This window comes from Hibiscus syriacus, unplaced genomic scaffold (assembly GCF_006381635.1).
Source record: "Hibiscus syriacus cultivar Baekdansim isolate YM2019G1 unplaced genomic scaffold, ASM638163v2 tig00110557_pilon, whole genome shotgun sequence".
Classification (NCBI taxonomy): domain Eukaryota; kingdom Viridiplantae; phylum Streptophyta; class Magnoliopsida; order Malvales; family Malvaceae; genus Hibiscus; species Hibiscus syriacus.
In genome coordinates this window covers 1663377-1689009 of record NW_024062780.1, presented here as the reverse complement: position 1 = coordinate 1689009, position 25633 = coordinate 1663377, and the positions used below count along the sequence as shown (strand labels likewise).

The window sequence follows — 25633 nt, the reverse complement described above, 5'->3', positions numbered from 1 at the left end:
AAGGTAAACTTTACATTTAATACTTAAATTATTAGTTTTAGATTATTTTAGTACTTAAACTATCAATTTTTTTAAAACCATACCTAACATTTAATTTATGTTTCATTTTAGTACCATGTTGTTAAAAACTTAGCGTGTTTAGTATCTAAACTATTATTTTTGATCAATTTTAGTATCTAAGCTTTCAACTTTTTCCTAAACTTAATGTTAAATTTGAATATGATATTAAAATGAAACAAAAATTAAATTTTAGGTATTGTTTTGAACAGTTTGAAAGTTTAGATACTAAAATGGATACTTTTTTTTGATAATTTAGGTACTAAACATGTAATTTACCCCTTTTTTCTTCTTCAATGAGCTTGTTCTGTCTAAAGATTGTCCCCCCAACTAGGGTTAACTTGTGCAAGTAATTTCTCTTTGTTTAATGAATTTGTTAGCAAGTGTTGCATCTGGAAATCATATGTAAATCCTATGAATTTCGTGTACGACAATTTTTTTAATAAATTGATTATATTAATACAAACGGATTTATATTATGTATACATTTGGTACGATTAGAAGAGTATAATTAGTGAGAATATTTTTTTTCCAGAATCATATACTCATGGAGCATCGATAATGAATAATATTTTATAATAATTTGGTTAATAAAATAATCTTTTTAGAATTGTAATAGTTTAAAAATTATTTTAATATAAATATTTAATTTAAAGTGGTATCAAGTCCAAGCTTCCTTCCAATGCGATTCCACAGGTATATATGCCCTTAGGAAGAGCATTCTCCATCTCTCCTTCCATTAATCTTTCTGAGTTTCTTCTTCAAACTTATTCTCGGAGCATTTGAGTAGCAGCAATGGCGGACAAGCCAAGCCGAGGGTTGATAATATATGGGGACGGGTTGGCTCGCTTAATTCAACCATCACATACCCATCTCCACTCTCTCGCATCTATAGCCAACTGTGGTTTCTTGAGCCTCCCCAATTCTCCACCTTCAGGTTCCCCATTCCTTTTCACTTTTTTTTTCTTTCAATTTTCATTTTCAATTCCCTCTTTGGATAATGGATGATGGAGAGATAATCTCTTCAAGATAAACCCAACACTGAAATGATAGTTTCCTTTGCATTTTTTTAATTTTAATTTTTTTTTTGTTTTTGTTTTTAGATTGCTAGGAAAAATACCAGCTTTTTCTAATGGGTTTTTCTGTACATAATGAAATTGAATATAATTGTTTGGAAATGGATTAGTTATTGAAATTACAAGGGGTTTTCTTAGTTTCTGGTTCTTTTATCTGTTCAAAGACCCATTTTGAAACTGCTCACCTTTCCTTTATTAGTAGTTGAAATTCATGCTTCTTTTCACATTTTGATTGTTGTTGTTCATCCACCATATGGGAATTTACTTGGATTTAGACTGCAGAAAGCGAGGATGATAGGATCGTTAGAGAGTTTGCGGTACTGGTGGATGCCTTTGAGGCATTGAACAAGGTGAGATGCCTATTATTCTAGGTTATTGGAAATTGTTTTTTCATGATAAATTCTTCAATGCTCGGTGGTGTCGTTACTTTCTCAGAACGGGCAATTTGCTAGTGAATCGAAGTCTCAAGAATCATCCTTGATTCCAAGCATATCAGAGAGGTATGATCATGTACTTGCCGGGTTTTAATTTTTGGCGATTCGAATATGCCACTCAACATGCTTCTTTTTCTCGGTTCAGGTTTATGGGAATGAAAGCTGCTGTATTGAGTAACAATTCTAGTTTGAAGTCTTTTGGAGAAAAATTCGGATTCGATGTATTGAACGTGAATGGACTATTAGGAAATAGCAATACTCCCCCCGGATCATCGGTTGATAGTTTGACGTCTGAATTGCTGTCCTTGCTTGGATTCCAAGAAGGGAAGATAATGGAATCCAACCAGTTTGATTTAGTGATTTTTCATGTTGGGTCTGGGGAGAACTTGAATGTCGAAAGCAGCGACGCTGCAGCTAGTGATGTGGAATTCATGAATGCTTTGCTTGGTGCTATCATGAGTATAGCTACGCCTGGAACTGAAGTTGGTTCTCGTCTACTCTTGTCCCTCGTAATGAGCTATGGATACGTGTCAAATGCTGATGATCCCGGTTTGTCAATTTTGAGCACTAAAGATGAGAAGAATCCTCATCTTTCAGTACTTTTCCCTAAACAGAGTTATACCATGAGAGGAGAAAATCCGAGAAATGATGTTCGGTAAGAATAAACTTTGTGAACTCTCATTTTGCGCATTTTGTGTGGATTATTTAACCAATTTATGATCAACAGGCACCACAGTCCCATGCTATTTGCTCAATATCAGTATGCTGTAACCCGCAAGGACATGGTAGAGACTTTTTCTTTTGAAGATTTTAAAGAGGTACAAATTGGCACTGAATTTTTTAAACCTATTCGTTGTTCGTTTGTTCGATTAGGTTATAAATTAATGTTGGCTTTGGCATGTCTCGAAACATGCATCTATCCAATCTTTGTAGGCAAAGTGAAATTGTGCTTAGAAAACATGAAAATAACTTAGGTATAATATGTTATTGATTAGGATTTTCTTATGCATAAGTAATACAAAAAATTATATATATACGGTTTCTCCAATTGAAAATACTTGCTTAGCATTTGGTTCTTATTGCCTATTTCTCGTTGCAGCGTTCCGGAAATCTTTCCATACCGGCCGACAGGATGCTGCATGAGGTAGCATTTAAGCTTTGGAAGGCGCCCAAGTATGGTGCATAAGAGGAACCTGTTCCTGCCGGTCCGTTTACCTTATTTATATCGTAACCTTTCAAAATAAGCTCAAAATAAGAGAAACGTGATAAGCTTATGGTGCATCCTGTACTCTTGAAATCCTTGTTTTCTCTAGTGATCTTATTCTTTGATCTACTCTCAACTTTAGCTAACCACGCCTGTGTTATGATACACATTCTCTCTATTGATCAAAGTCAGTTGATTATCGCATATTTCCATATTTGATGTGGTTCTTATATTAGTGTAAAGCACACTAGAGGTCACTGAACTACACTAAAGTGATTGTTTTGGTCATTTAACTTTTAAAATTACAAAATAGTCATTAAAGTTACTATTACAAAATAATGTATATATTAAAAGATTATTTTATTTATTTTTAAACATTCATTATATACTAAAACGAAAAAAATATAATATTTGTTAATTGTGGGAGTCATGTCTCTTTTATGAATGATCTGTAAATATTACTTTCAGTATTTCATAACATAAGAAATCTAAAGTTGGTTTATAAGAACACAAGTGCCTGTGTACAACAGGGTAACGATAATTACAGAATTTGAATTGCAACGAGCAGGCAAATTTTTGTTATTAAAGCAGTTGATCAAGTATATCAACCAAATGAAAAAAGGTCACAGCTGTAGCTGAGAACATATATGCAAATGGTGGATACATTATGTACATGAGCCAGAAAGAAACAATCGGAATTGTCATGTTCTTTCTCTTCTTTTGATGGACGAGATGTTTTCAACTTGTATTTTTGTGATCATGCATATCAGATCAACAGCACAAAGACACACAGATTCGCCAATTTCGCATTCGCTGCCGCCTCTTCTTCAACCATCTGTGAAACTGGGAGCAGGGTGCAGATGAGGTTGCGATCACCGTATACATTGTCAACACATCCTGGTAAACCAACGGAAAGTGTCGAAAATTTTCAGTATACGTCAGAACTGGTCTATATTTTGGAACTCAATGTCACAGTTCTCTCAAGGGACATGGATGGTTATGAAAATATTGAGGAAAGCAACAACACGGTACAAGATGTTCTCATACAAACCTGTAGTAGATCAGAACTTAGCAGTGCGAAGCCAGGAAGCGGGGAAGGCTGCATATTCCCATGAATATGGCTTCGTCCATGCATCTCCCATGAGCAGAGATGGTGGATGAGGAGCTCCCTGCATGTGCATATTTTAGACATAATGCTTCAATATATGCTGATCATATCTTATTGTTATCTAAGAAAAGAGGGAAGTATGGTGTAAAGAAGAGCCATTGACCTTCAGAACATTGTTGTGGATATCAGCCTTTCCATTCTCAATCTGAGCAATTTCTTCCCTGATGGAGATAAGGGCATCACAGAACCTGTCGAGCTCCGCCTGCACGAGATAGTGAACATGTACGTGAGAGCAAGAGACGGATGAGGAATATTGGATGGTGGTATGCACAAATATACTTGATAAATTATACCTTGCTTTCACTTTCAGTGGGTTCAATCATGAGTGTGCCTGGAACAGGCCATGACATTGTAGGAGCATGGAATCCATAATCCATAAGACGTTTAGCAACATCTTCAGGCTCTATTCCAGCAGGGTTCTGGCAGCAATGGAGGCTTTCAATCAGTCATGCAAACAAACAGAATGCTAAAGAGAGTAAAGATGGAAAAACTATTCTACTTTAACTACCTTAAAGCCTCTCAATTCCGCAATGAAAGTGTTTAAATGATTAGTTCAACCACCTAACGAATTAAATTACCGTTAACCGAGTAAACCGAAGGGTAAACTACAAAATTTCGTCACTCAATTTTGACTGCCATAATGTTCTGATCACTAATTTCTTTTTTAAAAAATAATAATAATTTAATCATCATAAAGATGAAATCAAAATTGAAGGATGAAATTTGTTATTTAATCTAAAAAGAAAATGGTATAATAAAGTTTAGGTTTGAGCTCTTTAAGAAGAGAGGACAGTGAACGTGTGAAGCAGTTGACTCATATTATTTTTTTATTATTAATATGAGATAAATATAAGGTAATATAATCATTTAACATTAAACGTTAATACCTCTAATATTTTTATTATTTAAATTCGAAATCTTAAAAAATAATAATAATTCTTTTATTATTGAAATTCCCTTATTTTCACTGAATCATATATTAGTGTTTCTTTAATAGGGCGTTAAATTTGATGATTTTAGAACGCGTGTAAAAAAGATGCTGAAATCAAAGGTTTAATCGTGAGCTTCCATCGTGTTTCCGTAATCCAATGTTTTTCAGTTTGAATAAGCATTTGTCGGTGGGACTTAACCATGGTTTACAATTTCTACATTAATTAATGTTAACTCTCATCCTCGGTTGTTTTTACAGTCCGTTGCGATAACGACAAACACAAAATCTTATAGGATAAATTACATATTTAGTACTTAAATTGTAAGTTTTGATATGTTTTAATATTTAAATTTTTAGTTTTTTTCAAAATCATATCTAATTGGTTGTTAAAATGAAACAAAAAATAAAGCTTTCAATGGCGGATACTAAAATGAAACAAAAAATAAAATTTTTAATGGCGTATACTAAAATAAAACAAAACCTAAACTTGAGGTATGATTTTGATTTTTTTAAATTTAGGTACTAAAACGAATTAAAACTTGTAGTTTAAGTATTAAAACATAATTTACTCAGTTTTATATTAGAAATGTATTTATAAAATTTTATGGTAAATTAAAAAGTTGTTTGTTAAATTTTATTCTCTCTCTTATTTCGCTCACCGAACTTTTAATTTTTCTATTTTGCTTACTGAACTTTGACATTGCTTTTGTTTCGGTCACCCTTTCATTAAATAATTAACGACGTAATGACATGACACATGTCATCAAAATGACGTCGTTTTAAAAAATTAAATTTATACCAAAACGACATTATTTTGCATCTATATAAAAATATAAATTTTCCCTCTCCTTAAGTTTTTCTTCTTCTTCTTTTTTTTATCTCTTCTATTTTTTCTTAATAGGGTATAACTCCGGCCACCGTTCGTTTGCGTTGACAATGGCCAATAAACCCCAAAATTTTCCACCAAACTCGTTTCTTTTTCTCTTTGACGCAAATCTAGTGTCCATTTAACCTAAATACCACTTAAATTTTATGGATATAACGTTGAATCTTTCGACTTTTTGTTCTTTGGTCTTTACCGTTCGTCGTTGAACCCCTGTTTTCACTCCTTTTGCATCCCCTATTCTTCTATATTCTCAGTTTTCCCCTTGTTTTTCTTTTACTGCATTTTTGCTTTCTCATCAATGAGTTTTTGCTTTAATAGTGCAATGTTTTATTGTAAATTGTCATGAACCATGAGGCAGAAATATAGAGAGATGAGAAGGAATTGGGGAAAATGAAAGAATTAGGGATTTTGGGAAAAAAGGGATTTAATTTGATGGATCAAGTGGGAGCAGGAAACATACCTGAAGAGAAGAATGGGTTGCCTGGATCAGATGAGAGTGGACCAGAGAAAAACGAGCTCAAAGTGAAAAAAATGAGCCCAACAGCCTGCCATGGAATTTTAAAGATAAAATCAGTTAAAGGAATCTAGTTGTTATACAAGGACAATACAACTGACACTAAATCCTTAACAAATTCCTATATACTGGTTGTAAAAACAAAAGAAATTATGAATGCAAATATTATGAAGTTCTTCATTTCATCTTATTCTTCTTTGTTCTCTTAAATCCTTTATGTCTTCCATTCGAAATCATTGCAAATTGGTATCAGAGCAAGGTTATTTTTTATCCGAAAGTATCCAATTTTTTTTCAAACTGGGTAAAACAAAGAAAAATCAACAAATGACTCACAATGATCCACCACCAGTTATTCCTCCTGATACAGCAGAGTCTTCTGATGTCGAAGCAATTCCAACTTGGTGGCTTCATTAGCAAAATGCTTTGGAGCAGATGATGCATGCTTTGGAGATAACAACATCTGAGACTAAAAGCTTGCTCCAGCAACTTTTGGGATTAATGCAGAAGGCTAGAACAGAGTCTGACCATTCTTCTCATGCTCAACAACAACCATTACCAGTAGTTCAGACTAGAACAACAAGTAAGTTGCCCTTGCAAGTTACAGTAATTGATGATCGTGAAAAATACTCCTTTCAACCAGGACAACAAGAGATTTTAGCCCCAAAACCTACTTTTCACCAAGATCTTACTGAAACAAATGATGCTTTTAAGATGAAAGTAGGAGTAAACACAACTGATTCTGCGGAACAATCGACAATGAAAGGCCATCAATTTCTGGAAAAACAGCCAAACAACACTACTACTGGCATGTTTTTTCCAAAGCCCAAAATAGAGCTTCAGTTCTTTGATGGTAGTAATCCTAGAAGTTGGGTCAGGAAATGTGAAAAATATTTTTCTATTTTTGTTGTTCCTGAATTTCAAAAGTTAGAGGTTACTGCGATGTACTTCACTGGTAAGGCAGAAGTATGGTTTGATGCATATGTTATGAAGAAGAGTCGAGTCACCTGGCATGAATTTGTGTCTGATTTATGTCATCGATTATCTGCTAAAGGATATACTGATGTGATAGATGAGTTTAATAAATTAACTCAAATATCTTCTGTAGAAGAATATGAAACTCAAATTGAAGAACTTCAACCCTTCCATATTCAGCTTAACCCTGAATTAGGTGATGAGTATTTTGTTTCAAGTTTTTTGAGTGGACTTAAGGAGGAATTGAAATATAAGGTAAAGGTTTTAGAGCCTAAAACTGTGGCTGAGGCTGCTAGGAAAGCTAAACTTTATGAACTATCCTTGGAAGTGGAAAACAAGAAATTAAAAAGTGTTTCCAGGCCAGTAGTGCAAGGGTATAACACTGCTTACAGAACATCTAATTCATCCCTGAATTCAACATTAAAAGCAAACCAAGGGTTGGCCCAAAACAAACAGTCGTTGTTGGAATACAGAAGAGCTAATAATCTGTGTTACAGGCGTGGGGATAAATTCACTCCAGGTCATCAATGCAAATTGAAACAGTTAAATTCAATGGAAGAGATGGATGAGCAAGAAGAATCAAAAGAATTACAGAAAATACATAATATTTGTGAGAAATTGACAACAGAGGAAAATGATCCTGAGATTTCTATGAATACAATAACTGGTAATTATGGCAGTAGCACATTAAGGATCCAAGGATTCATTAAAGGGAACCCACTCAGTATATTGATTGACAGTGGCAGTACTCATAGTTTTGTCACTAATAGGTGGGCAAAGGAAGGATTGTAAGTGGAAGAAACTAATCCATTGGTAATTACAGTTGCTAATGGTGATAAACTTTACAGTACAACAAAAAGTAAACAACTCAGTTGGGAAATGCAAGACTTCACTTTTATCCATGATTTCAGAGTATTACCTCTTGGAGGTAGTGATATGGTGATTGGAGTTGACTGGATGAAGAAATACTGTCCAATATATGACTCTTAGTTTTAAAATGGGTGATCAAGATATTGTGTTAAAAGGAGGAGTGAACAGTGCTACAATGAAGGTAATTTCAGGCACCAGAATGCAGAAACTAATGAAAAACAATCCATAATTAGTGGGGGAAATTTATATGTTAAATGCAAAGGTTAGTAACACTGATATACCTCCTGAAATTCAAGCAGTATTAGCTGACTTTAAAGATGTGTTTGAAGAACCTACTAGACTGCCTCTAAGAAGGAAGTATGATAATTCTATTACCTTAAAAATAGGAACTGAAGCAGTTAATGTAAGACCTTACAGAATGCCTTACCATCAGAAAACTGAGGTTGAAAAACAAGTTGCTGACATGTTAGTTGCATCAATCATTCAAACCAGTAAAAGCCCTTTTGCCTCACCATGTTTATTAGTCAAAAAGAAAGATGGTAGCTGGAGAATGTGCATTGATTATAGACAGTTAAATGCCCTAACTGTGAAGAACAAGTTTCCTATTCCTGTTGTGGATGATCTCTTGGATGAATTAGCGGGAGCTAAACTTTTTTCTAAGCCGGATTTAAGATCTGGTTACTGACAGATTAGAATTACACATGAGGATATTCCTAAAACAACTTTTAGAACACATCATGGTCATTTTGAGTTTAAGGTGATGCACTTTGGGCTAACTAATGCACCAGCTACCTTCCAAGCTCTTATGAATGATCTATTTGGTGCCTACCTTAGAAAATTTGTTCTAGTTTTTTTTTTATGACATTTTAATTTACAGTTCTGATTTGCTTAGTCATGTGCAGCAATTGAGAACTGTTTTACAGATTCTAAGGACAAATCAGCTTTTTGCTAAGCAGAGTAAATATTTTTTCGAGCAAACAGAAGTGGAATATCTTGGACATACTATTTCTCAACATGGAGTAGCTACAGATTCTTCCAAGATTCAAGCTATTCAAGAGTGGCCTATTCCAAAGAATTTGAACTCTTTGCGTGGTTTTTTGGGTCTCACAGGCTATTATCAAAAGTTTATTAAAGCTTATGGGGATATTAGTAAGCTTATTACTACAATGCTAAAGAAAGATCAGTTTGTGTGGACTGAAGAAGCTAAGCAGGCATTTCTCATCCTTAAGAAGGCTATGTGTTGTGCTCCAGTGTTAGCCTTACCTGATTTCAACAAAAGTTTTTGCTTGGAAACTGATGCTAGTTCCAAAGGTATAGGGGCAGTTCTAACTCAGGAGGGTAGGTCAATTGCTTATCTTAGTAAAGCTTTGGGACCAAAGAAGGTTGACTTTTCCATCTATGAGAAGGAATATTTAGTCATTCTAATGGCTATCTCTAACTGGAGATACTATCTAGAAGGAGGTCCATTTACAATCAAAACATATCATGAGTCTTTGAAGCATTTGCTAGAGCAAAAACTCACTACTACTATTCAAAAGAAGAGTCTTACTAAACTGTTGGGATTAGACTACTCCATACAATTTCGCAAATGGAAACACAATAAAGCTGCTGATGCTTTATCAAGGAGGTTTGAGGAAACTTCTGAATTACATCAGTTATCTACAACAGTAATAATTCCTGCTTAGGTAAATGAAGTTGAAAAAAGTTATGAAGGAGATTCTTTTGCTATGGATTTAATTCCTAAGTTGCTATTTGGTAATATGTCCCTTTGGTCTTACACTAAAGGTGTCTTACGATATAAAGGCAGAGTATATATTGGTGAGACAGGTGGTTTAAGGAATCTATTGAACTATGTTTCGATATAACAATTTAAGGCAAAATGGTTTTTGGACTTGAATTGAATTTACAAAATGTATTTGGACTTAATTGAATTTATTCAAAATTTACAAAAATAATTCAAAGTTCTTTTAATTTAAAATTGAGCACAAAAATGTTTTTATGAAGAGTAATTTACTATTACTATTTGAACAGTAAATCACTGTTTGAACAGTACCCCGAGGCTCAAAAATTCCAGTATGTAAAAGGGGAACCGATTCCCCCCAAGGGGGTACCGATTCCCTCACTGTTCATCAGCCCAACGGTCATAATATTTGAATATTATGAAGGGGTATCGATTCCCTATGAAGGAGTACCGATTCCCCCCATTATGGGCAGCCTATTTTTGTAGAAAAATCATTCCCAAGCGGCTCCAAAACATCCCCAACGGCTAGATATGACTTCAAACACATTCCAAGCTATAAATACAAGCTAAGGACACTTGAAGAAGTAAGAGAACAACTATCCAATTAATCAAACACAAGAGAAGAGTTTTTCATTCTTATTTCATATTTCTCTTGTAAATATTTTGTTCTTGTGAGCTCAATCTTGTAAACACCTACCTTAGAGAGGTTTTCTTGTTTACATTTCTTATCCTTTTGTAAAGGGGAAATGTTCTAGCTAATCCCGTGTAAAAGCTAGGGAAAGGTTATAGTTTAGCCCGAAAAAACTAGGGAGTTTGTAAGGTTACTCTTTATCCTCAAAAGAAAGAACAAATTAGTGAATTTGTTGGAAAATCCTTGGTGAGGAGCTAAGGCAGTGGACGTAGACTTTGATTGAGAAAGTCGAACCATTATAAATCGCTGTGCAATTCTCTATCTTTCAATCTCCTTACTCCCTAAACACAAAACCGTTCCGACCCCTCTTTGCAAATCGTTCCGGTTGTCGTTTCGAGATTCCAAAAATCCTAACAGAATCAACTCCTTGCTATACTTTATGATTCACCACAAGGGGGACACTCTGGGATACAAGCTACTTTCCATCGAATGAAGCTATATTTTTATTGGAAGGGCATGAAAATATTGGTTAAACAATATGTTCAACAATGTGATGTTTGCCAAAGAATTAAAACTGAACATGTCCTACATCCAGGGCTACTACAACCTTTACCTATTCACAACAAGCTTGGGAGTTTATCACTATGGATTTTATAGAAGGTTTGCCTATTTCTAATAAATACAATTCTATTTTGGTGATCATTGATAAATTCACCAAATATGGGCACTTTTTACCCTTGGTTCATCCCTTCACAACTCATGAAGTTGCTAAAGTTTACCTCGATCAGGTCTACAAACTTCATGGTCAACCTAAAGCTGTTCTTTCTGATCGAGACAAAATTTTCACTAGTATATTTTGGAAGGAGCTACTGAAGTTGTTAGGGACTACACCTCTGTTTACAACTGCTTATCATCCTCAAACGAATGGTCAGACAGAGAGGCTTAATCAATGCCTGGAGCAGTACTTACGAGGCCTTTGTTTTTAAAGCCAAATTCTTGGGCTAAGTGGATTTCTCATGTCGAATGATGGTACAACACTAGTTTTCATTCAATTTTGGGTACTACTCCCTTTACTGCTCTATATGGTTATACACCACCTACAATGACTTGGGTGACTGAATCACAAGTGGCTGATGTGCACCAATTTATGCAAGAAAGGGAGAATGTAAACAATATACTACTCGATCAACTTACCAAGGCACAGAATCGAATGAAGCATTATGCAGATAAAAAATACAGTGATTTAGAGTTTAAAGAAGGAGATGAAGTGTACCTTAAACTCCAACCTTATAAACAGACTTCTTTAGCCTTGCGCAAGAATCTGAATTTATCTACTCGTTATTATAGTCCCTACGAAATCACAAAGAGAATTGGGTCAGTCGCTTATCAACTGCAATTACCAACTCATTCTAGGCTACATCCAGTATTTCACGTTAGCCTTTTGAAGAAAAAAATTGGAAACAAGGATGTTGTTTCTACAGACCCACCTGAACTTACATCTGATGGCCAACTGCGGGTTTATCCTGTGATTGTTTTAGATAAGCGTGTTATCAAATGAAACAACAAGGCAGTAACTCAACTGCTCATCCAGTGGTTGAATATAGGGGTGGAAAACGCTACCTGGGAAGATTTCATGGTGCTTCTCTCTCAATTTCCTGATTTCGATCCTTGGGGACAAGCATCGATTGCAGCTGAGGGTATTGTCATGAACCATGAGGCAGAAATGGAGAGGGATGAGAAGGAATTGGGGAAAATGAAATAATTAGGGATTTTGGGGAAAAAGGGATTTAATTTGATGGATCAAGTGGGAGCAAGAAACATACCTGAAGAGAAGAACGAGTTGCCTGGATCAGATGAGAGTGGACCAGAGAAGAACGAGCCCAAAGTGAAGAAAATGAGCCCAACAACCTGCCATGGAATTTTAAAGATAAAATCAATTAAAGGAATCTAGTTGTTATACAAGGACAGTACATCTGTCACTAAATCCTTGACAAATTCCTATATACTGGTTTTAAAAACAAAGGAAATTATGAATGAAAATATTATGAAGTTCTTCCTTTCATCTTATTCTTCTATGTTCTCTTAAATCCTTTTTGTCTTCCATTCGAAATCATTACATAGATATTATGATTATAAATAGAATTTAGCAGGTAAAAATGATGTTTATAGATGGTGTTTTTTTATGGCAAGAAATAATGACAGTGGAGGCTTCGGTTGAAGTAGACAATGGCAGCGGGAGATGGGTGGGGTTGTAATTTGGGATTAGGGTTTAAGAATAAATTTTAAGAATTTTTGTTTTTATTTTATTTTAAATATTACGTATCATAATTAAATATAAATAAAAAAATATAAATCATCATTATATATTAATAAAAAAGTCATGTTATCCGGCTATTACAAGACTAACGGTCGAGTAGGCAAAATAAAAAAAATAAAAGTTAGGCGAGCAAAATAGGAGAGAGAATAAAATTTAGTGATGAATTATATAATTTACACAAAAGTTTTATAAACGCATTTCTAATATAAAATTTTGAGAGACAATAATTACGTCGACCTTTTCGGGCCATCTCTGATTTCAACTGGATCTGCAATCGAAAGCAACAACACTCCTAAGGGATTAATGCATCATGAAATCCAATCAATGAGAAGCCTTGAAAAAGAAACACATCAACAAATTCCAACCTCTGCAAATGTTACATCCATGGGAGACTCTCAAAGAATCATAGAAAGAGGACAACAACACACTACCAAATGAAAACCACTGAATTAAATGCAGTATTTTACATCCAGCCGATGCCCTACCTGCACAAAATGCACGATTGCAGGAAATTTTATTAGTCCTATAGGAATCGGTACACATCGAGCTGATTCATTAGCATGCAAAAACCTCCAAGGATGATCCAAACTTATAGTGCTTAACCATGAGTGTTAACTGCTTCCCATACTAAGTTCCTTGGGACTGAGTTGCTCACTTCCCTTGCCTGCAATGCTGCTGATCGAAGAGTCCCGATAGTCATCGTGTTAGCCTTCCAAAACGATGCCGTACTGTATTGCAACTCGTGTTTCTTGCATAGCCCCTTAACGAATGGCGAGATTTTCCTGAGATGGCACCTAGGTAACCTTGGGAATAAATGGTGCTCGATCTGGAACTGCAGACCACCATGGAACCAGTCCATCCACGGTGAACAAACTATATTGAGTGATCCTTCAGTTTGCTTCTCGAACCAACTGTTTCCGCTCGGTGGTCCGACATAGACATTCGATGAGAAATGGTTTAAACAGAACTGAACATGTTGGATCCCGGTTACAGCAAAACTGGCAGCCACAAACATCAATCTCTCACCCCAATTAGGCAAACAAGAAACAAGTAAGGGAAACCAAGTCCAATAAACAAGGATCCCCAAAATCTCTTGACCCCTATGTGGCACCTGCCTCTTAGACAACAAAAAAATGAAAGATTGTGCAAATAGATTGATCCTAGCAAGACACATTACAGGATAAAATGTCCAGTGCTGGTAGCTAATCAAGATCCTAGAAACAGAATCAAAGTTCATCTTCCTTTCGTAGAAACAAGATGTAAGCGAGTGAAAAAGCTTGGAAGATACCGCAAAGAAGGGCATGTGTTGAAGATCTGGATCGAAATCTAGACTGTTACAAGCAATGTGATGAGCATTGTGGTTCCATTTCCACCAACCAATACTTATCCCTGCAAGACAGTTTCCAGTGATGATCTGAGCAACTCTGTTGAATTTTCTGTTGGACATAACTTGGTAATGCCCAGAATCATGTCCAATCCACCCACTTTGAATCCATGAGAATCCCAATAACAATCCGGAACAGAGATGCACCATGGTGCTTTTACAACATAAAACACCACCAACGCTGGTACAAAACAGCAATGCTATGATGCAAAGCAAAATGCCAGTCCCATGTTTTTTCTTTTCAAAAAGACCCATTTTTGAAAACTCGGCAGCAAGGTTTCTGAAATCTTTGGAAACTTCAGAGACAGAGTAGTCTTTGAGATGGTACCCAGTGAAGAAGTTGTCGAGATATTGCCAAGCTAAGCCAGGATGATAGGCTACAAAGGCATCAGTGGCATCTTGGCCAGCCAGATTCAGCAAGGGAAGTGCTCCCCCAGGGTGGTTTTGACTCCATTCAGTCACATCATAGATCTTTCCCTGTATGGATATCCATAGATCTCCTGTTTTTGTGTGGCTTTCAAGCTCTGCTTGGGAAATATACCTCCTTGAATCGGCCATTGAAGCGAGAAAACAGCAACAAATGAAAGAATCTGACTTCTTAGTGCTTCTATTCCTTCCTAGGATGTCAAAGGGAGAGTCTTTGTAGTTGTGCAATGATTACGGCGTGATAAAGACTAAAGAGAAATGGGGGCTTCTTCTTTCAATGTGAAAAAGCAATCGGCTTTACTTCAGAAACAAAAATATCTTGGGTATAGGATGAAATACGGATTTGAAGGAAATTTTCATACTTTAGTTTAACCAATGGCTCATGCTTAATCGCTGTAATTTTGAATTTTGAATATTAGCTGTAAATTGTAATGTCTCTCGCAAGTGGCATTCATTTACAGACGAAAAAAATTGGGTTTTGGCTCATAAGCCCATAGATGGTAAGGTGGGGTTCCGTTTCTGGATCCAAGTACCAAAAGGCAGGAAAAAAATCGTTTAACACTAGAATAGTTTCAGTAGATAAGAATATCCCATACTAGGAGTTATTAACGAGTTGAGCATTCGTGAACCGTTCGAATTTGATTCGGTTAAAATTTTGTAAATGTTTAATTTAAATTGGTTTGATTCGAACTCGAATTTGACTCGAAACCTTAATAAGCTGAGCTGAGCAAAATTTAACTCGACTCGATAAGTTCACGAGTAGCTGGTTAATTTTTTTAAAATATATTTTTAGTAATTATTTCAAAATTATTTCATTCAAAAATTAAATCCAAATAATAATTATTAATTTATTAATAAATAATAAAAATAATAAATTAACTAATATATTATTTTTAATAAATAATAAAATATTATTAATTAATAATATTATTTTAATATAAAAAACAAACACAACCTTAATTCCTATAGTCTTAGTAAATTTTATTTTTAGTTAAAAAAATAAGGTAAATTTTTTATTGAGTTTAACGAATAACGAGTCGAGCTTAATAAATAACGAGTTAAGCAGTAAATTTTTTTAATGAACACGAATAGAGCACAATTTTAACGAGTAACGAATGGAGTAACAAATTTTTTTAATAAACCCGAGTCAAACACTACCCAACTCGAGATCGATTTGCCCCTATCCCTTTCCTGTCTCTTTTGATTCGTCTCGAACATGGGTTTATAACGAAGCAAAAGTCCCTTTTTTTGTTGGCTTGAACCCGAGACAGAAGCTCCTCTGCTCAACCCATCTCCAGTTTACAGTTTCTATCAAACTTTCTTCTTAACTTCGTTTCCAAGCGTTATCTCTTTCAAGGTAAATATGTTTTTTCTTTTTTATTTTTTCTTTAATATGTTTATTATTCCATTATTGGGTGCTCCAAAATGGGTTGTTGTTCTTAAATGAGAAAGGTCACTACTTTTATACTGTTCGGACTTCAAGATGAATGGTTTTATTGAAGTTGGTTGCTTGAAGGATCCAGCTATGCTGCTAAAATGCTTGATTTTTTGCCCCTTGTAGGAATTAGTGTGGAACACAGATTTTTGAACGAGTTTATAGCTATTGTGGTTTCTAGAATTCCGATTCGAACAGAATAGTAGAACGTTGAATTTCGATTTTTTGCCCCTTGTGGGAATTACTGTTGAACACAGGATTGAAGCAGATTGCCTTTTAGCCTGAAGCAGATTGCCTTTTAGCCTGAAGCACATTGCCTTTTAGCCTGAAGCACATTGCCTTTGGTTCTAGAACTAATTTTGGACCATATTGGTATTTGGCAGGTGCATTTGCATAATTTTTGTTATAATCAAACAGTAAAATGGCACGTATGCTTCCGTCTTCGTAATCAGTAAATATCTCTAGCGGCAACAGACCTTGTGGTCAACCTCTGAATCAAGTTCGAACCGCACTTACCAGTTCTTTTACCATTAAGACTTCCAAGTCGCCTTTCAAAAGGCTTGTTTCAAAAGGTCGAACAAGAAAGAGTTGTGTGGTACTTGCAACCGCTGCACCCGTAAGCAAAGAAGTTTCAGCTAATCCCAGGTCTGGTTCTGATGAGTCCCAGAGTGATGCTTCAAAGCCTCAGCGGGTCATGGTTATCGGCGGAGATGGCTACTGTGGTTGGGCTACTGCCATTCACCTGTCCAACAAAGGTTACGAGGTTGCAATTGTTTATAGCCTTGTCCGACATCTCTTTGACCCCAGCTTGTCCTTGACTCCTTAACTCTCATTTCCTCCATCCATAACTGACTCCGTTGTTGGAAAGCTATCACTGGAAAGACAATTGAACTTTATATCAGTGATATTTGTGACTTTGAGTTCTTTTCTGAAACCTTTAACTCATTTGAACCTGATGCTGTTGTCCATTTTGGAGAGCAGCGGTCTGCCCCTTATTCGATGATCGATCGATCAAGAGCGGTGTTCACTCAGAAGAATAATGTCATTGGAACGCTTAATGTTCTTTGTGCAATAAAGTAATTTAGAGAAGAGTGCCATCTTGTGAAGCTTGGGACAATGGGAGAGTATGGAACTCCAAACATAGATATTGAAGAGGGTTATATCACAATTACTCACAACGGAAGGACTGATACTTTGCCTTACCCGAAGCAAAAGCGAGCTCCTTTTATCATCTCAGTAAGGTACATGATTCAAATAATATAGCCTTCACTTGCAAGGCTCGGGGGATCAGAGCCACTGATCTGAATCAAGGAGTGGTTTATGGGGTAAAGACCGATGAGACTTCAATGCACGAACAGCTGTGTAACAGGCTTGATTATGATGGAGTATTCGGAATTGCATTGAATCGGTTTTGTGTCCAGGCTGCTGTTGGTTACCCTCTTACAGTTTACGGAAAAGGAGGCCAGGTGAGCGTGTCTTTCAAATCTTTACTAAAGCATCGATGGCTGGCACATTCCATTTATTATCTAGTTTTCCTGCTTTCATATACAACCCTTCCTCTCAATGTTTTATTTGTAAATTCAGACTAGGGGTTACCTTGACATACGAGACATGGTCCAATGTGTGGAACTTGCCATTGCAAATCCAGCGAAACCTGGTGAATTTCAGGTCTTCAATCAGTTCACAGAGCAGTTTTCTGTCAATGAGCTGGCTGCCCTTGTAACAAAAGCAGGAAAGAAGCTTGAACTTGATGTGCAAACCATATCTGTGCCGAACCCAAGAGTTGAGGCAGAGGAACATTATTACAACGCAAAGCATACTAAACTCATTGAGCTTGGGCTCAAACCACATCCCCTCTCGGACTCTCTTCTTGACTCGTTGCTCAACTTTGCTATTGAGTTCAAGGATCGAGTCGACACAAAACAGATCATGCCTAGTGTTTCTTGGGGAAAAATTGGGGTGAAGCCACAGACTGTGCCAGCTAATTAGGTGGTTGATGATAAGAGGAAGTTCTTGTTTATCTTGTTGTATCTTTCCACCCTTAGTAGATGGTGCTGCAGCCCTTTCAACTTTTCATGAGAGAGTAATATGTTAAGTCTTACCATGCAAGTTCCCCTAAATGTTCGGGCTCTATTTTCATGTACCAGAGGAACATTGGACATCTTTGTAACCCGACAGTTTATCAGATCCGAGCTTTGATGAAATCAGCTCTTTCTTCATATGATTGTAAATTTCGGGGCATATTTGCCTTTATAAAGTCAAGCACAACTGTAGCTAACTCATCTTGGTGCGAGGTATACTCATGATCAGCTCCTTCAATAATGTGCAGCTTATGATTTCGAATAAACCTGGCAAATTCCAGGGCATCTTTGGCTGGTACAATTTTGTCCATGGATCCATGAATTGTCAGTACCCTGAAAATAATGGCAACCATGGTTAAAAGTTAAAACACAAGTGAGAAATCTATACCGATAATCACATCTTCAGTGGAAATGCAAACTGTTGAACCTGATATAGAGGATGGAGGATCACGATTAAAAGTATATGTATATCCATAACATTGCACTTGATCCAATTGTATCATGAACATCAGAAAGGCAATCAATGCTAGCATTTTTTCTAACCTGCAATTTTGATCGATCCAAAGACATGCTGCATGAGTATCGGTGGTTAACCGGTTCATCAAACTTTTTAGAATTACACGATACTCAAACTGTCCTACAAATTAATGAACAAATGTTTGGTTACAGAAAAACAGTTAACTGGTTTATCACTAAATTGTTGCTTGGAGGATTGATAACAGAACTTCACATTAAAACGTTGGGGAACATGAATCAGAACACAGTAGCTACCTTTTCATTCTTAACATCAATAAACCCATTTTGCTTGATTCTTGGTAAAAAATCTTTACCCAATCGACCCTCCATGCCTTTCTCTAGATGGAACGGGCCGGAAATGTCGATGACGGTGGGCACATCATTGTACTTTGAAGCACAGAGAAGCACCACATTTCCCCCTGCAAGGAACCTTTTCAGCATTATAGAACTTAAAAAACAATTGATAGATGAATCATAACATCAAATTCTCTATTAAAACATAAGAGGACATATGCGAAAGCAACAAAAGTCATCATCCGGCTTTAGAAACCTTTTCCGGCCACAACAGCCGTCATCTACGTAGCCCTAGCCATATGTCGCCGTAGTTGCCGTCGGAATCGCGTGAGATCGCAATTTTCAACCTAGGGTTCGCAAAGAATAAAACGTCGATTGGTCACAATTTTATAGGGATTTTGGTCACCGGGGGAGGGGAGGTCGAGTGGAGCTTCATCAACGGCAAAAGCTGGCAGCCGACGTAGGTTTAGGAGTTTAAATGAAGGTTTTCAAAGTTTTGAATTTATTTCACAATTTGTGTGTTTTTTAATATAGTTTTAATTTTTAATTTATCATAGTGTGACACATATCATTTAACGGAGAAATTAACATCGTTTACGGCCCGAACACCTAAATAGGTAACATTTGTAACGTTAGGCACCTGGATGACTAAAAAAATAGTTTAGGCACTTATTTTGATATATATATATATAAAATTTATTTTCAAAATGAAACATTAAAAATATTAAATCAATCGTGATTTTTTCTTTTGAATCCCATATTGACAAATTAATAAAAACTTTTTTGAAAAGTTCAAAACTTAAAAGTACATATTACAAACCCAAGAAAAATTTAGGAATCTAAATTTATTTTTAAGATGAAAATATTAAGGAAGATAAAATAAAAATATAATTTAAACTAAACATATATATATATATATATATATATATATATATATATATATATATATATATATTAAAATTACCGGGTCGGGTCAGTACTCGATTATAAAAAATATCGGCTCAGACCCGGCCCAACTACCCAAAAATATCACGGTTCGAATAATTTTTTTTTAGAGAATTATCCGATTTTTTAAGTTTGGGCCAACGGGTTGATGGGTCAAGTCAACCGGATCGAATATTTTTGAACACCCTAAGAGTTACAGAGACAAAAGCAACCCTTCCAATCTAGTGACCCATGTTACTAAATTATTAGTGCAGTACAATTCATCTTTATTATTGCTATTAGATTTTTTGCTGACAATATCCAAACTATTGGTTGCATTTGGATCATTTATAAGTCTTGATATAGACAACAATACATGTACGTAAATGTAATGATATAATCTACGTGCATACATAGTCTTAATTTAGTCAAATCCAAAATATGTATTCATCAACGAATATAATTCATATACTTACTAAAATATGTTTTAAAAATATGTAATATGATACATTATCTTTTAGTTTCATGTAATTGTATATATAAATTTTAATTTAATTCAATTTTCAGAAATTTCAAAAATCAACGTATATATCAATCATCTTATATTACATAAAGATCAGACATTTGAACCATAATCAAACTGATAAAAAAATGAAAGAAACTAAAAGAGAACATAAAACAATGAAGGTAACACGGGGGTGAATTATATATATATATATATATATATGCGATGCATTATTTAAGATTATTTATCAAAGGAAATGGTAATGCTGCAGTGATACATGTCTCCAAATTTCTGATCTTTTGATGGTAAACTTAATTAAGAAAACACAACCTAAGCTTGCCATGGCGTTTGACCGTGGTGACTGTGTTGCCCGTATGTTGAAGAAGAATTTATAGGTGCTAAGTTCTGAGGGAAAGCTTTAAGACCCAAGAAATCTCTTGTCAACCCATCGTTCCCTCCTATACTGCTACCACTTGCTTTAACTTCATGATCGGCCGTTCTGACTTGGTATTCTTTTGTTTTTGAGAAATTAGGATCGATGGTTTCTTGGAAACCAATGTCGTTTCGTTTGGCGTTCCATATTGTCCCATTGAGAGACTGTTCAAAAGATGAAGATCCCTCAAGCTCACTTGTAGAACATAAAGAGCTCACCATATCATGGAATTGAGAACTAGGAGCTGCTTTATTCCCAAAATATGTCCATCCACCACTGGTGAACTCACTTCCAATCTCTTCACGTGGGGACAAACCCAGGCCAAAACTGGGCGTAGACGTGGCAAAAGTTGTGGTTCCATACATGTGAACCTGGTGGTAGTGGTGGTCGTGATAAGGTACAGATGATTGTAAGGGTTTGCTCATAGCTACACCCATTTGAGCTGCTTTTTGCAGGAGTGCAGTTGCAGACATGTGTGGAGAAGCTGGTTGAGTCCGGAATGAAGGGAGTGCGATAGAAGAACTAGGGTTTTCGCTAGGGTTTTCGTTCTGTGGCAATGGGTGGCCTAAAAGAAATGGTGATGATGAATGGGAAACAGTCCCAGATGCTACTCTTGCATTGAAAATATGGTCTTGCTCTCTTTTCACATGGAAGGTACAGCTATGGAGTTGAGCTGGTTGGTGTTGCAGATCCATCTCATTTATATTCGAAACAGAAGAGCCAGGCTGCTGTGAGGGGACAAGTACTGGGTTTGCACCTGTAATTACCCTTGCACTCTCCTCAGCCAAAGCATCGCAAAACGCCCTGTGTGTGATGAAACTGTCCCTCCTGTATCCACAAATACAAGCACAACAAACCAAAAAGAGCAATCAAGAAATGAATCTGATACATGTGGTGGTCAGTTAATTAAGCTATGGGATACCTGGAGAAGAGGGTTCCACAGTCACATCTATACTCTCTGGTGCCACAAATTTTGGAATGAGCTTTCCAGTCGGATTGAACAGCGTAACGCTTCGAACACTTTTCACATTTCCATTTCTTCTCGCCATGTTTTCTGCAAAAGTACTTCTTGATCCCCGTGAGGTCCCCAAGAGCCCTAGATGGGTCATGGTGCACACAGGTTGTCTCTGGACACACGTATACCTTCTTCCTCACCACCTCCTTGTTGGTCCTTTGCTTTAGTTTCCATGGCAAGTTATGTCCTCTCCTATGCAGCTGAAGATTCTGGTCTCTTCGAAACCCTTTGTTACAGATATCACACATAAACCTGTTGGTTGCGAGCAGTGACTGGGGAGACAAAGCTATCACTTCTGCATCTGGGTCTGATAATTAACACAAATCCTTTCAAAAAAAAGGGAAATTAAAGAACCAAAAGAAAGTAGTAAATCTGCTGAATTTATTTTGAAAATCTTAATCAACCTGGGTTCCCTGCAAGATTCCTCTTCTTCTTTGGTAAAGGTTCTTGATTTGTTGAAGTCCGATTGGGAATATTCACATCCATCACAAAACCTTTCACCTCTCCCCTTATATGTATCTCTTCACATGTACATCAACTTCATAATAGATGACAGAAAATCCTGAGATCTATATATATTTTGAACCCTACTTTGCTTGAACTTGGAAGATGAATGAAAATGACAGGGGGTACAAAGAAAGAGAGGCAGGTTTCAAAATGGATTAGCTACCAGAACCTTAAAATGAACTAATATGGCTACTCTCCAAATTCAAGTTGCAAAAACCGATATCTTTGCTTGCTTATTGATGCTAACAAAGAGAAGATCAGTGATCAAACGCCACACAAAAACTTACAGACTGAATAAAGAAATTAAAAAGAAAAAACGTGAGATAGAGAGAAAAAGATTCCTGAGAAGCACTCCACTCATCCAAAACCAGAACCCAAAGCCAGCAGGCTTTGTCACTGATGTTGCACTTTCTGTCTTTTGTTTTGTTTTCACCTGTTTTATAAACATGTTATTTACTTGTACATCTATCTGCCTTTTTCACATTCAAAAGTAGACATAAAGTAACCCAAATGGGAAAAAAAAGACAGATTGAGATTGAGACAGATGGATATAAGCAAAGTTGATTACAGGCTTTTTAACATGAAAATGGGTAAAAGAAGTTAGAAATTAAAACCACTTTCTCCCATGAAAAACTTGCATAAACATGATTGAATTCCATTTCCAGTACATAAATTTATAAGCAGCTGCAAAACCGTATTGCTGGTGTGAGAGACAGATACAGCATGAAGAGGATGAAGAGTAATCCCCACGACCGGAAAAAAGTTAAGAAATGTCCAAAGTTCTTAATAAACAGTTCCTTTTCATATATCAATCAAACTTCATTTCAACAAAAAAGAAAAGTTACTGCATCAAATGATTGGCGATAAATAATCCGCAACTAAACTCTAACAAAGCTGGATGAAGCAATCCTGTTACGGATCAACGGCGACCACCGTTGACATCGACGGCCGGCACAGCGCATTACAACTAATCGAGAAATCAAAAGTCTTAGAACGTCGAGCATCAATCAGCAATTCGGAGTATCCTTTTTTGGTGCACCAAATCTCGACAGTAAAAGTGTCCAAACTAATTTTTGTATTTCATTTACTAATTTGATATAAAAAATCATATGTTAACATATTATTAATTATTATATAATTAAAAAGTAATATTAAATATAATAATTAAATAAAATCATATCAATAATAAATATATTTTATATTGTTATTAAATCTTTTTTATAATATTAAGGTGGTGTTAATATGTTTAAAAATTTATATAAAATTATACTTTATTATTTTAGATTGAATATCACTTGATTAAAGATAAAATGTTATATATCAATTTTAAGGCTATACCCTAGCCGCTTCTCTTTCTATTTACTAGTGTCGTTCTTCTCTTATTTTTATATTTGTAGATAAATAATATATTTTATGACATGAAATAAGTATATAATGAATTTTTAAAAATAATTAAACGCATAAATATATATAACGCACGTGAAAGAAAGAAATTAATATATTTTAAAAATATTAATAGTAATATAAATGTGAACATATTTATTAATTATGCCATAAATTAGCTGCTTGAGACGTGATGATCATGGAGGCAGCAAAAGCAAAAATGAGAAAATGTCGACCCACCCCACCCAATAATATTGATATACGTATACATTAATATATATTACAAGACAGAAAATAATGTGACATGTTTTGGAGATACATTGTCTGTATGTGTATGTTCATGTTTCTCCACAGTGGCATTTTGTCTTCACACAAAAAGAAAATAAACAGGGTCCATGCATAAAGTTGTGTTTAATCTGATTTCATTTGTCATTTTCAGCTTTTGCATTGTCTATTTATTAATTTCAACCTGTTTACATGCTTCCAGCTCATTAACAATCTTAAAAAGCATGCTTTTAAGTTTAAGCACAATTAACTAAATATTTAAATTTAGTACAAATATGATATTAAAAGTAATGTAGAATATACTTTACCTCAGGGTTTTCACTTTTTCTCTGTCTCTCTTGGTTTTTCTTTCTTTAGTTTTGTTGGTTTACGGCAATACCAATTTTAATGTTAGTGGTAGAGCATAAGGTTCTTAATCTTGAGGTCGTGAGATCAGTCCACGGAGGACATTTCATAATTCAGAGGTCTTCTACGGAAGCTGCTCTCAATCTGATGTTGGGAACAACATATTATCTTACCTCCCCTTATCCCATTACATATGAGAACAAGGGACATCCATTTTATCGAATGATGGTATTCTTTATTTTTCATCTATTTTTTATGTTGCATCTTTATTTTTCTTTTGTTTTTTAAATTTTTCATAGAACGATTTTCTCTGCCTTTGTGGTACGATTTCTTCTATCTTTTGGTATGTTTTCAATCTTCTCTATCGATCATTTAGTTGTTCTTTTTTATTTTTTATTTTCAGGGTTTGATTTGACATCATCTTAATTGATCAAAATAGCGTTTATTTATTATCATGTTTATTTGTCTTACTTTAGACCATCGAATGAATTTGGATATACAATTTATGTTCAAAGGTATTTTTTTCACGATACTCGGATTTTTATTTGCGTAAAAAAAACTAAATATTTAATACATTCCATTATCATATAATATAACATATTTGGATCAACAACAATGCAATTTATTGGTGAAACAGTGAAGTCTTAATCAAAAAATTATACTTTATGAAATTGTAACTTGTTTTCTTTTCATTGACCTATATGGGCCAATAATGAAGAAGAATAAGAAAGTAGTGTTGAAATAAAGAAGAGAGAAGAAACCAGAGTCAAACCCCAGTGCCATCATTTACCTATATGGGGTACGGTCACAGTGAAAAGTAAGATGTAAGGCTGTGTTGTTTGGCACATTTTCAAGGCCAGGAACAAAAATTCCCATAAGAAAATACGGCCTTTCCCTTTATAAATTTTCTTCTCCTTAATCAGTATATATGTAAGGAGGGTCTGGTGCACTGCTTTTGAGGTAGGGTGTTTGCAATAATGCAAGGGGATATTGACAGAAATTGACCTCTGAGGATATGGGAATCTTTTAAAATGGGACTTGGATTGTTATGGATAGGGTTCAAATCAACCAAGAGCCTCGAGGAAAAAAAACAGTTCCCAGGGGATTACTGAAACTGTAGATGGTGTTCTTGGATCCACAAACCCTGAAATAAATCTCATGGGGTTCTACTAAGGCTTAATCTCAGAATATTGAAATGACTATCCGACAGACAGGATAAATGGATCATGTTCATCTTAACTGATATAAACACTACCGAACAAAACTTGGCTGGGATCCTATGCCGATGTTCATGAGCTA

At 35.4% G+C, this 25633-nt stretch overlaps 5 protein-coding genes and 1 pseudogene across 6 annotated transcripts; 2 read left to right on the top strand and 4 right to left on the bottom strand.

The window, feature by feature from the left end:
* The first annotated feature begins 791 nt into the window (after positions 1-791).
* On the top strand, positions 792-2980 carry LOC120131931. Its single transcript, XM_039148791.1, has 7 exons — positions 792-994; positions 1416-1483; positions 1569-1633; positions 1713-2222; positions 2295-2385; positions 2667-2776; positions 2813-2980. Exons 1-6 carry the CDS (start codon positions 853-855, stop codon positions 2751-2753), a joined length of 963 nt encoding a protein of 320 aa, XP_039004722.1. The 5' UTR covers positions 792-852; the 3' UTR covers positions 2754-2776; positions 2813-2980.
* A 573-nt stretch (positions 2981-3553) lies between these two features.
* LOC120131951 (glycine dehydrogenase (decarboxylating), mitochondrial-like) lies at positions 3554-4379 on the bottom strand. Its single transcript, XM_039148810.1, has 4 exons — positions 4233-4379; positions 4043-4141; positions 3823-3940; positions 3554-3668 (listed from the first exon to the last, which is right to left on the bottom strand). The coding sequence occupies exons 1-3, from the start codon at positions 4314-4316 to the stop codon at positions 3833-3835; spliced, it is 291 nt and encodes a 96-aa protein (XP_039004741.1). The 5' UTR covers positions 4317-4379; the 3' UTR covers positions 3554-3668; positions 3823-3832.
* An 8756-nt stretch (positions 4380-13135) lies between these two features.
* Positions 13136-14909, bottom strand: LOC120132029 (acyl-lipid (9-3)-desaturase-like). Its single transcript, XM_039148881.1, has one exon. It carries the CDS (start codon positions 14741-14743, stop codon positions 13400-13402), a length of 1344 nt encoding a protein of 447 aa, XP_039004812.1. The 5' UTR covers positions 14744-14909; the 3' UTR covers positions 13136-13399.
* A 1558-nt stretch (positions 14910-16467) lies between these two features.
* Positions 16468-18179, top strand: LOC120131983 (annotated as a pseudogene).
* A 27-nt stretch (positions 18180-18206) lies between these two features.
* Positions 18207-19162, bottom strand: LOC120131985. Of its 2 annotated transcripts, none has more exons than XM_039148839.1 (3): positions 18890-19162; positions 18671-18759; positions 18207-18460 (listed from the first exon to the last, which is right to left on the bottom strand). In XM_039148839.1, the coding sequence occupies exons 1-3, from the start codon at positions 19082-19084 to the stop codon at positions 18229-18231; spliced, it is 516 nt and encodes a 171-aa protein (XP_039004770.1). In that variant the 5' UTR covers positions 19085-19162; the 3' UTR covers positions 18207-18228. The 2 variants fall into 2 exon arrangements, 1 of the variants encoding a protein (XP_039004770.1); XR_005516968.1 differs by having other exon boundaries at positions 18334-18460; positions 18671-18764; positions 18899-19142.
* Positions 19163-20641: 1479 nt separating this feature from the next.
* Positions 20642-22800, bottom strand: LOC120131977 (zinc finger protein GAI-ASSOCIATED FACTOR 1-like). Its single transcript, XM_039148835.1, has 3 exons — positions 22219-22800; positions 21722-22121; positions 20642-21627 (listed from the first exon to the last, which is right to left on the bottom strand). The coding sequence occupies exons 1-3, from the start codon at positions 22298-22300 to the stop codon at positions 20697-20699; spliced, it is 1413 nt and encodes a 470-aa protein (XP_039004766.1). The 5' UTR covers positions 22301-22800; the 3' UTR covers positions 20642-20696.
* Positions 22801-25633: the final 2833 nt, after the last annotated feature.

What these genes read in the sequence shown, in the direction of transcription:
- LOC120131951 (XM_039148810.1), bottom strand. Translation starts at nt 4,316, where the DNA reads ATGGATTATGGATTCCATGCTCCTACAATGTCATGGCCTGTTCCAGGC. An exon ending in CCACTGAAAGTGAAAGCAAG is followed by an intron (nt 4,142 to 4,232) that starts GTATAATTTATC and finishes TATCTCGTGCAG; the next exon opens with GCGGAGCTCGACAGGTTCTG. An exon ending in TCCACAACAATGTTCTGAAG is followed by an intron (nt 3,941 to 4,042) that starts GTCAATGGCTCT and finishes ATGCACATGCAG; the next exon opens with GGAGCTCCTCATCCACCATC.
- LOC120131977 (XM_039148835.1), bottom strand. Translation starts at nt 22,300, where the DNA reads ATGGATGTGAATATTCCCAATCGGACTTCAACAAATCAAGAACCTTTA. An exon ending in GAATCTTGCAGGGAACCCAG is followed by an intron (nt 22,122 to 22,218) that starts GTTGATTAAGAT and finishes GTTAATTATCAG; the next exon opens with ACCCAGATGCAGAAGTGATA. An exon ending in TGTGGAACCCTCTTCTCCAG is followed by an intron (nt 21,628 to 21,721) that starts GTATCCCATAGC and finishes TTGTGGATACAG; the next exon opens with GAGGGACAGTTTCATCACAC.
- LOC120131985 (XM_039148839.1), bottom strand. Translation starts at nt 19,084, where the DNA reads ATGCTGAAAAGGTTCCTTGCAGGGGGAAATGTGGTGCTTCTCTGTGCT. An exon ending in AGAATGAAAAGGTAGCTACT is followed by an intron (nt 18,760 to 18,889) that starts GTGTTCTGATTC and finishes TTTGTAGGACAG; the next exon opens with TTTGAGTATCGTGTAATTCT. An exon ending in TGGATCGATCAAAATTGCAG is followed by an intron (nt 18,461 to 18,670) that starts GTTAGAAAAAAT and finishes CATTATTTTCAG; the next exon opens with GGTACTGACAATTCATGGAT.
- LOC120131931 (XM_039148791.1), top strand. Translation starts at nt 853, where the DNA reads ATGGCGGACAAGCCAAGCCGAGGGTTGATAATATATGGGGACGGGTTG. An exon ending in CCCCAATTCTCCACCTTCAG is followed by an intron (nt 995 to 1,415) that starts GTTCCCCATTCC and finishes TTTAGACTGCAG; the next exon opens with AAAGCGAGGATGATAGGATC. An exon ending in ATTCCAAGCATATCAGAGAG is followed by an intron (nt 1,634 to 1,712) that starts GTATGATCATGT and finishes TTCTCGGTTCAG; the next exon opens with GTTTATGGGAATGAAAGCTG.
- LOC120132029 (XM_039148881.1), bottom strand. Translation starts at nt 14,743, where the DNA reads ATGGCCGATTCAAGGAGGTATATTTCCCAAGCAGAGCTTGAAAGCCAC.